Source organism: Pygocentrus nattereri, chromosome 26, assembly GCF_015220715.1.
Source record: "Pygocentrus nattereri isolate fPygNat1 chromosome 26, fPygNat1.pri, whole genome shotgun sequence".
NCBI classification, from domain to species: Eukaryota; Metazoa; Chordata; class Actinopteri; order Characiformes; family Serrasalmidae; genus Pygocentrus; species Pygocentrus nattereri.
The window spans coordinates 25,882,033-25,894,610 of NC_051236.1; the positions used below are offsets into that span (position 1 = coordinate 25,882,033).

The 12,578-nt window shown below is 38.5% G+C and overlaps 1 protein-coding gene across 1 annotated transcript; it reads right to left on the minus strand.

Annotated features, from left to right (window-relative positions):
• Positions 1-2,617: 2,617 nt before the first annotated feature.
• Positions 2,618-8,495, minus strand: pde6d (phosphodiesterase 6D, cGMP-specific, rod, delta). Its single transcript, XM_017698099.2, has 5 exons — positions 8,220-8,495; positions 4,177-4,265; positions 3,651-3,776; positions 3,251-3,356; positions 2,618-3,153 (listed from the first exon to the last, which is right to left on the minus strand). The coding sequence occupies exons 1-5, from the start codon at positions 8,267-8,269 to the stop codon at positions 3,072-3,074; spliced, it is 453 nt and encodes a 150-aa protein (XP_017553588.1). The 5' UTR covers positions 8,270-8,495; the 3' UTR covers positions 2,618-3,071.
• Positions 8,496-12,578: the final 4,083 nt, after the last annotated feature.

Here is a 12,578-nt window from a genome sequence, read left to right on the forward strand (position 1 = left end):
AACGAATGGTCGACAACACGATATTCTCTTATTTAACGTTATTTACATTTACGGCATTTGGCAGACGCTTTTATCCAGAGAAACTTACAGTTTGATCATTTTAGACAGGTAGGTGAAGGTGGTGTTAGGAGTCTTGCCCAAGGACTCTTATTGGTGTAGTGTAGGGTGTTTTACGCAGGTGGGGATTGAACCCCAGTCGTCAGCGTAGAAGGCAGAGGTGTTATCCACTGCACTCACCAACCACAATCTCACAAGTGAAAGTGAGACACCTGCACCAGATTTCATGAACAAGTTTTCACTCTCACTAAAAGCGCTTGAGACCATTATAGCTACAACATTGTCAAAGCACACAGCAATATTTGTGCAGAAGGCTGTTTAAATTAGGAAATAAGGCATCAGCGAATCACTGCCTCTTCCCTGAGGCCACTACTTTTAAGGGATAATGAACATAGCGGAAAACTGAATTATTCTCTTTCTTTTTTTTTTTGGTTAAGATATTGATGTAAATGTTGTTAAACTTTCAAAATGTATTGTTCATAACCAAACCCATACAGTGTACAGTCCATGGAAATCAAGCTGCAAAAACAGCCCATTCTGTGATGTCACAACCATGAGCATATTTGCAGCCACCCATTCGGACTGCAGCAGTAGGGCCCACCTTTTTATGTCGAAGTGATAACGAGGGTTGTTACTGCACATTTCAGCCCTGGCTGCTTTTTAAATCAGGCACAATACAGGGCAGTCAATCATCAGGGCAGCTTACATATTGTAGACTGAAAGCCACAGTAACAAAAACAGACCGTTTAAGTCACCTAACAGACTTCAGTCATGAAGGGCCTCAGTACCAGAGTTTAGCATTCTGCCTCATTAAACACATTTCCATCTATCAGCTAATTAGTAAGGCCTATGTGTCAGAAGAGGGAACATGCTAATCTCTGGAGGGCTGTGGCCCACAAGGAATGAGTTTACCCCTGTCTGAGATATGAAGAGAGTCTGTAAAACGGTCATGTCAAAATGAACTACATCTGCTTTCATATATAAAGCTGCACAAATCAGTGGACGTCCAGAAGAAAAAGTTCAATTCAGACTAAATGTATGTTGTAGGCCTGGAAGGTAACTTTCCTACTCAAGAACACCTGATTTAACTTCAACTAATTACCAAGTTTAGTTGATATGCTGGAGGAAGGAAATCACCAAACTGTGCTGAACTCCAGCCCTCAGCTCCTCACCCCTGGTTAGGCCCGTTAACGTACTGTACAGTTCTTAAACTGTCTATTAAAACAGTACAAACAATTTTGTTGCAGTTAGAAAATTTTATTTATTTATTTTTTCTTACTTTTTAAAAATGAAACCCATTAGTCATAAAATTTGCTAACATGAAGGAAAACACAAATTCTAAATAGTTTAAAAAATGGGCAATGTTGTACACATGGTGACTTTCTGGACACAATAATTTATCACATCTACCGTGAATGGACACTAACAGATAAGCTAATGTCTCACTTTGCTTTTAATGAAGAAAGCCAAGTTGAACAAACAGTGACATAATTTGTGATGGTTAAAGCTGTGTGGATGTTGGACAAGAAAGAAATAATAAAACATACCAAACACGCCAGGTTCCTCTGATTGTTCAAAGAAAAATGTCTAGCCTCTATTTTAAATACTTTCCCCATGTGGAAGTGGTGACTCCAGCGGGTTGTGTTTCTCTAGGTGATGTTCTAGCATAGAAATCAAGGTTGTAGTGGGAGTTAAGAGCGCTGCTCTAATAGGGGTGTGACAGTAAATGAACTGTGGTTGATATCACAAAAGGCTAAAATGTGATTCTACTCATCCAGTACACACATCAGTCAATATCATGAAACAACACACTTTATAGAAATGCTGAAACAAACAGTTTGATGGATTTAAAACAGAAATGCAAAATCTGTTGTATGTATTGATCATCTCTCCAATACCTATGTAACTATGGAGTTATACTCGTAATAATTTTAAAAATAATCAAATACTAAATAGTACTTCATAGTAATAGTTGTACAGTATTTTTCATATTGTCATGAAATTGTCTTATGAATTGAAATCATGCTGAATCATAACTATCCTAACCTAATCGTGACTAAGGCTTACATCACTTACAGCCTCCTGCAGCCTACATGAATCATATATTATGCATATTACAGTTTGTGGTGTGAAGCCAGTGCCACCTTTCCAAATTTCAGACATTTGGGCATTTTCACTTTAGGATCTCATTTCAGTAGAATTGAAGTCAGACTGGACTAACCGACTTTAAACTGGATTAACTCTCTCTAATAAGTGACCGAGACTGAATGTAATATATTATTAAAATAAAAGGCCCAGATAATTCAGTTTAGCCAATGGCTCAGCATTAATCACGGAAAATGAAACGAGCCAATCTAGAGAAGCTACTTCAGCTACAATGCTACAAAAATTATCACTCCATATGGATTAAAGTGGAAAGCTTACCTAACATTAACAACGCTAATGCAACTGGTGTTAGGGACAAAAGAAAGAGGAGCCTATGCACAAACTTTCTGAGCATCCCTTTCGCAGAAACCCATTTGAATGTAAAACACGCATAATCAAAGGAAAAAGGCACCACTCGAGGATATCAATATTTTAATTCATAATTACATAATATATTTAAACACTGTCTATCTTACAGTTTTGCTAAAAAAGAAATTAAAAACAAAAACAAACAAAAAAACAATTTCAGCAACCACAAAAACCAGGAGCAAACGTTTAAAAACAAGACAATTAAACAGTGTACAATGCAGGATGAAACTTGATAAAAGATAGGAAGGAAAAAAATGTACAAATGAAATAATTTACACGGTCAGGTTGTGATGGGCATCATTGCTGTTATATACAAGTCTTTATCTGCCATTAGACTGGAGTTTGACCTGAAATTTGGTTTGCTCAAGTTGTTCCCTTTAGTGCCGCTGTCATGGTGCCACAGAAATGCTCATTATGCAGAGTCTCCTCTGGCCATAAAAATGTGCAGGCATGTGTGTATCCTACTGAATGACAGAATAAAAAAGAAGAGGCTTCACGCCTCAGACGTAGAAAAGTCGTACCCGGGAGGTGCTGACATGAAGATCATCATCGTAGAACTTCGTCTCTATAACAACATTTCCACTGCAAAAGAGAGAAAGAAATATATTAGAATGTAGACTAGCTCAGTATTATTCAGCATTAATCAGCAGGACATAAATGTGCATTACAAATATCTTACGTTAACACATTAGCAGGCATCATCTCTGACTCTGGTGCTGCCTCTATCAAAGACTGCCATGTGTTGGTAGAATTGGGTATCACAAAGCCAAATTCAAAGAACCACTCTAAGACAAAGAGAGAAAAACATGTTAATGAATTGCATACAATTACCTAAGAGGAACAGAGAATAAAAAATAAGAAAAACAAATTACTTATCAAAAACTGGAAATCATCATACAGTAATAAAGAATAGTAATAATGACAACTCTGAATTCTGTGTACGTACATGCTATAGCAGGTATGTGTCTAAATATCAAGCGATTACTTTTTATTAATTAGATGGTTTCGGAATAAATTGTGTGCAGTACATGTGAGCAAAATAAAATAAAACAAATGTATGAGAAAGAGGGGGTCCCAACCTTCTAGACATTGGCCTTTAAAAAGAACCTTTTGTTCCAGACGGAATTTTTCCAATTTTTCTGACGAGGAGAAATTGAGCTCTCTGGAAACAGCTTTACACTTTAAGATCTTCTTAGGAACCCGAGCTAGAAGGAACAAAAGCATGTGTAACATTTCTTGTATATTAATTCTTAAGTAACTAACATGGATCTACACCATAATAAACAGTAACATAGCCATAAAATTCAAACCAAAATAACATTTAAAAAGGACAATTACAGAGAAGATTTTAATACTGGGATGCTAAGAAATCCTAAAATAATCCTAGTGTTATACCACTGTTACAATTATTGCACCACTGTTTTCAGTAAAAAAAAAGAAGTAACATTTTAGTCATTTCAGTGGCACAACTGCAGCATGGATAAGTCTATTCAGTGTGAAGCTAAAAGCTTCTAATTGCTTAAGCGAAACCTCAGATGAACTGCTGTCCTTAGAAAACAGAGCCAACAGCTTGGACACGAGGAAGTGTCTAAGGAGCGTTCATACCTTCATGTTCTACACCAGGGATGGAGAGATCTTCAGTACCCTGCCAGAGAACCTTCCCCGTCTCTGCATCCCTCAGGTTCATCCAGTTTCTGGAAACAAGTTAAGGCAGCAGAACTCCAAAAGGACAAAAGTTTGCCATCTTCAAAGCAAAAATTTGGCAATTCAAAATGCACGACTAGAGAGGTATGAAGTACAGACTTTAAAAACATGATACAGCACATTGTTAGATTGTTAGAAGTGCTATTTCAAAGCTTTCATTACCATACCAATGGCTAATCTATCACATTAACATCTGTTATCTTCTAACTCGGGTCTATTATTTCCCAAACATAAGGCCACAAGTGAATCCACACAAGCAAATATTCTCAAGCACTCAAGTAAACAACAGTGCTATTGTACTCTAGTTGAGACTTTATTGAAGAAAAACAATAGCTTGTGATAATCCACCGTGCTCCAAGTCAGTGACATCTGACCTCTTCATCTTCAGACCACCTGTGTCTCTTCCAGCCCTCTCCTCAACATGCACAGGCAGAGTGGTCTGTCAGGACCAGTCCACAACACAACCCTCACCCTAGTAACAACCCACCAAGGGACCCCTATTGCTAAGGACTAGTAAATAGTGCATGGCACAAAATTTTGTGTATCACAGCAACTCTCTCTCTCTCTCTCTCTCTATTTTTTAAATCAACCATAGGAAATAACACATTCTAATCACAACCAAATTCAGTCTAACTAATCTGGACATTTTAAAATATTTAAGGTAAAACAGCTTCATCTCCTACGTCTCCTAGGCAGTACTGTAAAGTTGTCTCACAGTAAGCAGTATTTTGAAAGGGGTTGTTACACCCTTCTTGCATTTTCTAGGAAAATTCCTTTCAAACAGGCATTAGTGAATTATTACTGAAGATTGCTCTATACATGCTCTATATAGATTTTTGTTAGCTAAATCATAAAAAAGCCTAAACCCCTTGCTGAGTAATTCAGAGTTAAGTCACAGCACAACCGACCATATGTTAAAATGAAAAACTAATGCTTAACTAGGTCTGCTGCTGATGGACTGGGCCATAGCGCTAGAGATTAGTGGTGACAGGTGTCTTCGGGATCACACCTACTGAGTAAACCAGTGATGCACAATGAAAGTCGCAGGGGAGACACCCTTTTACATGCAAACAATGTCACAGTCGTGCTAATTAGTCCCAAGGCTACACTGCTTTCACGGAAGTCACATGCATTTTTTAAAAGTTATCCACTGTTTCAGATCTGTGCCATTTACAGTCCATCCCTAGCCATGAAAAGCATGGAGCATCAGCTCAAAAGACAAAGAAGACAGCAGCATGTCTCTAATCATTTAGGGCAAATGGAGACTTTCAAGTGTCCTTTCAGATGTTCTGACCTAAATCAGATCAAATGAAGACATTATGGGTTTAAAATAGTAGGAAATGGCCAAAGCAAGCAGTGTACTATTCAGCTCTTCCTAAACCCTTCACCTCTGTTTTCACAGAATCATGCTGAGATGCACTTCAAATACATCAGGGCCAAAATCCAGGTCTCTAACAAACATTCAGCACAAAGAACTCTTTTCCTAGACTATGGAGCTGTATGTGCCCTTATATTCTCATGAGCATGTAAGTTGTGGTGCTAAGGGGATGCTACTTTGCACACTGCATTCACTCCTGGGGCTCCTGGTTGGAGAATCACGGATACAAAACACTATAATATACCAAACAAACAGATCATCTTGCGTATTTGCACTAAATGGTGCGAGTTAGCTGGAACAATAATGTGATAATGGAGATGTAGTGCACGCTCACATTATGCAGCTTTAATAAAACTAGCTGATATACATTTTTGGAACTTGAACTAGATATACCGAGAACGCTTATTTTCAGCAAGAATGCGCGACAATATCAGAATCACATCAGTATCAGAAGATAACTGCTTAACTGTTGATTGGTTATCTGCATCAGACACATGTTTAGATTAGTTAAGATGTTTAGACAGATATTTTAAAATGGTATTGTATGATGTATTTATAATATTCTGAAAAAGCTGAATTTTTAAGTAATGCTGGGTAACTTTGCAAAAAAGCTTTGTAAGCCTATCAAATACTGGCATCAGCAGATATACGTACATATGTTTCTCAAAAGGACAGTAAACATACTTTGGGAGAGATAATTTAGGAATGGAAAAAACTGAGCAACAAATTTCCTTTGTGTATTCACAAATAAGCATTCACAAATGTGTATGTTTCTCAGAAAATGGGCTAATTCAAACTAAAAGAGCTACTGTGTCCAATTGAAACTAATAAGCGCTCTTCGTGGAATGACTGTATTAGCCTGAGATTGAAGTTCAGCTGCTTTCATTATCAAGTCATAAGCTACACAAATACAACCTTAATCAGCCTTGCTTTCAATATCCTTGAAGAAAGGTAAATATTCAAAAGATTCAAAGCCATTACAGTAATGAGACTTTGAGAAACACCCGGCGCAGGCATGGATGTGAGGAGCATAAGGCAAATCCCTGTCCTTGCAAATGAAGGATTTAAGAATTACCAGCCTGCAAGATACACCCTTACCTTCCCAACGAAGGTCACGTACATAACCTACTGTAACTTATAATGTGAAGAACTTATAATAAAAAACATAATGCCACATCACACCTGCCAGTACACACCAAACGCACCTCATGATCACCTTAAACGAATCCAACCCACCTTTCGTAACGGCTACAGTATGGCAGTAGCGCAGATGTAATTAGTCTTGTCGGAATTACCGAGCCAATTTTAGGAGCAGTAGGCAATGTTATGTAAACTGAATGGCAGGGACAAACTCTCAGTGGTGATTTCACATGGCTAATGCACTTTGATTCCAAGAAGCAGGGACCACAGACATCTAACAACTTCCTATAGTGTGTTCAGATATGACCTGCCAGACAAACTGGAAATCTGCATTATTTCACTAAATATTGGTCCAACGTAGCTAGAACAGCAGTGTGATAATGAGGATGCTGAATAGGTGTAGCGGTTGTAAACCTGATATACATTTTAAAACAGAATTGCCAAGATAAACCGACAATAAGGTAACTAGATGATTTATGATAGATCTCAAGCACAAGACCAAAATAATTTAGTTCGTCTGCGTGGGTAGATTTAGCTGGTAATCGTATATAATACGATCAAAATTACTGCTAAGGAAAATTTGTGGATCACTGCACATGAAAACGACCACCCCGTGTGCAGTAACCATGCAGTTTTACTTTACAGCAGCCAGACGAAGAGTAAAACTGCTGTGGCTAGTTCCTTCAGCAAGACGTACCTGTAGAGTTAGCAGGCAGGCCAGAATGAAGGCCAGTTACCTAATCTTTAGTTACCAGCGCACCTGGGGCGCCCAACGGTAACGTTAGTTCACTAGCTAGGTTTCTGAGCCACTGTGCACCAACTGAAACAAACAAATGAAATATCAAATAAAGCCAGACCCATTACGAATGAGTAGCTTTAGAACGAATGGTGTGTTCTAGATGTGACCAAAGGCTTATATTGTAAATAATAATAATTTTTTTTTTTTTTAAATCATAAAACTAGCTAACGTTAGCTAGCGAGCCATTAAATACTCCCTTAACAGCCAACCTAGCCACCGCTATTTAACTCAAAAAGCTAAAAACCTAATAAATGTACAGCTATTGCTAGAAGCAAAAACATAAGAAATAAAAAAAACTAGCTCGGGTTCAAAGGTTTAAAAACTTAATAAACAAGAAAACAGTACGCTCAGAAGTAGCCAGCTACAAATAACTCATTTAGAAATAGCTCATTAGCCATCAATGCTGCTTGCTAACTTTACATGGCTCGCAAATCCTGCTTCGCCGGGCTAACGGCAGCGCAGCGCCACAAGCTAGACGACTAACGCCAGCTAGCTGGGGTTTCTGGCGGCACACAACTTAAAAACAACATGTTTAACTTACCCACATATGCATTAAAATAACAACTGACTTAATGTTCTCGTACTGGAAGCTAAAGTGGCGTTGCTGGCCCAAAGTTTAAAGGATACAGTTTAAAGCCCTTCAGGATCTCCTTCGCTCTGTCTTCATCCGAAGACATCGTTACGAAAACCGTCCGCTTCAGTGAATGGAAGAATAAACGCTTAAAAACACAAAGCGGTTCACAAAGCACGTCACTAAAATAATCGGCTATAACGAATTAACCTGTTATGAGGTGAACTATCCACTTGGATAACACACTTTGTGACCGACAGCGCTGCTTTTAATCTGAACAGATTCGCTTCGGCTCCGTCCCCTCCAGCCTACTGTAAATAGATCTTCGGGGGAGATTGATTGACAGCTGGTCCGCCCTACCAGCTCCCGCGGCTCTGAAGCACCAAAACAAATAGACCAATCATGGGGGAAAGATCGCGACTAAGGCGGGGCTTGGTTGGTTGACAAGGGACGCGTCACCGGTGGCAACTAGAAAGGTCCTTTGGATGCAAACTACGGCGGCTCGAGTGGAGCAAACGGCGTTTTACTTTCCACGCGTTCAGCAGAAATAGGTCTTTTTTATCCGTTGACTGATAAAAATATCAGGTTTGTTTAAAAAATGTAGCCTATCTACACGCCGGAAGAACAGTTCTAGATAGCATGGTCGGTAAAAAAAAATGAAGAAAGCAAGATGTTAAGAAGTTATCTCTCAGCAGAAAAGCGCACTAAATACAACACTCAACATGTTACTGCGCAGAAAACAGCATTAAAAAGTAGAGTCTTATTAAAAATCATTATTCTTAGGGTGACTTTATGAAGGAGTCAGGGTGCCCGGTTAGTTTTGATCTATATAGCATAACATCAAATAGCTTTCCACTGACCTTCCACTCTCCCTCACTGCCACTGGAGCTGCATAGTTGCTCATACAAGCACTTGCTGCTATTTTTCTCGAGGAACTTCAATAATGAACTGCCAGACGAACCATATTTTGCAGAATAAATATTACCTTCATGTATTTACTAATGGCTATGGAATGGCTATGTGGTCTTTAGATTTGGGAGCTCTTGTCTCAGAAGAATTACAGCCCACTCCCAAATGACGCCCTTAGCCCTTGGGGTTCAAAGTCCACACTTTGGTGACAGCAACCACAAGCAGACCTACAAGGCAAGAACGTTTGAGGAAGTTTGATTCAAGCATGTGCATTTGGGACAGACGTGTGAATGTGCCACATGGTGTGCCAGTCATACCTTTTGTTTTTTAATGAAATAATTTGCTTATCTATGGCATCTCAATTTAGATCACAAACTTAATGCAGCTTAATTCATTAAGTTAGATTAATAAATGAATTCATTCTCGCTCACATGACAACTACAAACAAAACCCTTCACTGTGACTGGTCTAGCCTGTCATGAACTTTTGGGTTATATGCTGCTGCTAAGTTCACATCTGTGTAACTGCATGGAGGGCATTGCTTAGCACCTCTTTGAACACCAAGAAATGGTACAGGGACACCCTGCAAAACTGCAGACTGCATGTTAAGAGCAGTACAGGCTCTAGATACACTTCTAACACTTGTGAGAGGAGTGTGTAATTAATTTCCTAATGTGAAGCTAGACTGCTGATCAAGTGGGATCTTTGCAGTAAGCAAAGGTAGGCAGCCGCTTGTGTGTGCGTGTGTGTGTGTGTGTGTGTGTTACATATTTATATTAACCATAGTTATATATGTATACAAATATGCATATGCATATATATATATATATATATATATATATATATAATAAAAATAGCTGTGATCTGTGATTGTCATGGTTATTTTCAGTAAGTTCTATGCAGCTCCAAACTCCCAAAACTAACTTCATGTTTTTTTTTTCAGTCAGAACAAAGTGCTGCACTGACCATATGCAGTGCTAGCAGGAGGTCTTATATATAAATAGTAGATTATTATGGATAACTCCAGTGTTAAGGTCATTATTAATAAAAAGTAATCTATCAAAAGTTACATACTTACTTCTCTTAAACTGTGATCACAAATTGGACTACACTACTAATTACTTACTCGTTTACTTAAAGCGGCTGCACTATGTCAATTTTTTGTTAAGACTGAAAGAAGTAGCGTTATTGAATCAGGAGGAAAAAGAACACACTAAAATATGAGCTGCAAGTCACCCTGTAAAGCCTAAAATAATCATTTAAAAGTCAGAGGACAGATTTGATGGTAGTTTTTCGGACCATGTCTTACTTCTTTCTGTAGTATCATCACATGCGTCGGCTCAAAAGGGCGGTACAATGTTTAGGTCTCAAATGCAAAATCAGCATTACATTAAACTGAACGAAGATGTGATGACAAGAGTAGATTATTCACTCACATCCTCACATCTAGCTCTTTGAACAAACTCACAAAATCACATTCATCCACTTTTGGGGGTCTTAAGCACAACCACTGTTATAAGATGTTCTTCAGCACATTGTGTGCTGTTACATGCTTCCGGCAGGGTGGTCTCTATAGTGTTGCTTTAATTTACTCCGAGTACTACTACTTTAAGTTACTCTGTATCAAATCTCACAATACACAGTCAGACAAAAGGTATTGTGCAGATACATTTTTCATTCATCAGGGTACAAATAATGGAAATGTACATTCAAAGGTACAAGAAGAACATACCTGTACCTTTTCATAACGTGATTATTAATCATTTTAAATTTTTGATTCAGCTGATTCGCTGGTAATTCAAAGTGCTGTTTTGTGTACTATTTAGGAAAGATTTGGTGATTTTAACAGAGTGACATATTGTACCGGAATATTTATTGTGATTTTCTTCAGAAGTTCATTCTTCTTGTTTCCTCCTACAGGATTTTCATCTAATTTACTCTCCTTCCTCATGTGGGCTCTAAAGGATATATAAACCGGGGACATGCTTGTGTTGACTCTAATATTGCAAGAGACAGATGTCCAAGTTCACATTGATTGGTTTCTCATGGCTTTTGCAAAACAGAGACTGTGAACAGACGGGGATCTAGAGAAAGTCGCACTCTGCACTATAGCACTTGTAGAATATTACAGAGTTATGATTCAGGAAAAGGTCTCTGGGGTGTATGAGAGGAGGGATCCAACGTATTCACTCAGTATTATGTTTCATTATGTTTCAGTCTAACGATATCTGATTTATGGTCACTTTGAGCTTATTTACACCTCTTCGTCCAGAATAACGACTACCATTAGAATCTTCTCCGAATCAGGTGGTTGTTCCCCATGTGCAGAACAGTAGGGGGCGCCGTCATGTGACGCTCATTACTTTTCAAGGTTTTAACATTTTTTTAACATTTAGCTCAATTTCCACAATTAGTGTTCAGTGTAGTCTAAAATAATAATTAAAAAATGGAACATTGTAACTAAATTATTAATTAAGAAATAGAAATATTAAATATATATGTAAACAAAATATAAATTTAAATGTTTACATGTAAACATAAATATAAATGTTAAATATAAATGTTAAAGCAAAAATGTCAAAAATCAAAATTAAAATCACTTTATTACGCAAGAAAGTGTGTTACGCATAGATAGAGTTTGTCTTGGTTTCATGCCAACATACAAACATGTTACATACAAAACAGAGTATAATAAAATAAATAAAATAAAAACAGACTAAACATAGTAATAATGAAGGGCCAGTGTGAAAGGGGCTAAAGCGATGTGTACACATGTCTGTACGTATGCAGATATGAAAATGTACACATGCAAGGCTGAGTAGATATACACTATATTGCCAAAAGCAACATTTAATATGATGTCAGCACACCCTTTGCAGCTATAACAGCTTCTACGCTTCTGGGAGGGCTTTCCACAAGGTTTAGGAGTGTGTTTATGGGAATTTTTGACTGTTCTTCCAGAAGCACATTTGTGAGGTCAGACACTGATGTTGGGCGAGAAGGCCTGGCTTACAGTCTCCACTCTAATTCATCCCAAAGGTGTTCTGTGGGGTTGAGGTCAGGACTCAGGACTGTGCAGGCCAGTCAAGTTCTTCCACTCCACACTCGCTCATCCATGTCTTTATGGACCTTGTTTTGTGCACTGGTGTGCAGTCATTTTGTAACAGGAAGAGGCCGTCCCCAAACTGTTCCCACAAAGTTGGGAGCATGAAATTGTCCAAAATCTCTTGGTGCTGAAGCATTAAGAGCTGCTTTCACTGGAACTAAGGGGCTGAACCCAACTCCTGAAAACAACCCCACACCATAATCCCCCCTCCACCAAACTTTACACTTGGCACAATGCAGTCAGACAAGTACTGTTCTCCGGGCAACCACCAAACCCAGACTCATCCATCGGATTGCCAGACGGAGAAGCGCGATTGGTCACTCCAGAGAACACGTCTCCACTGCTCTAGAGTCCAGTGGCGGCACTTTACACCACTGCATTCGACACTTTGCATTGCACT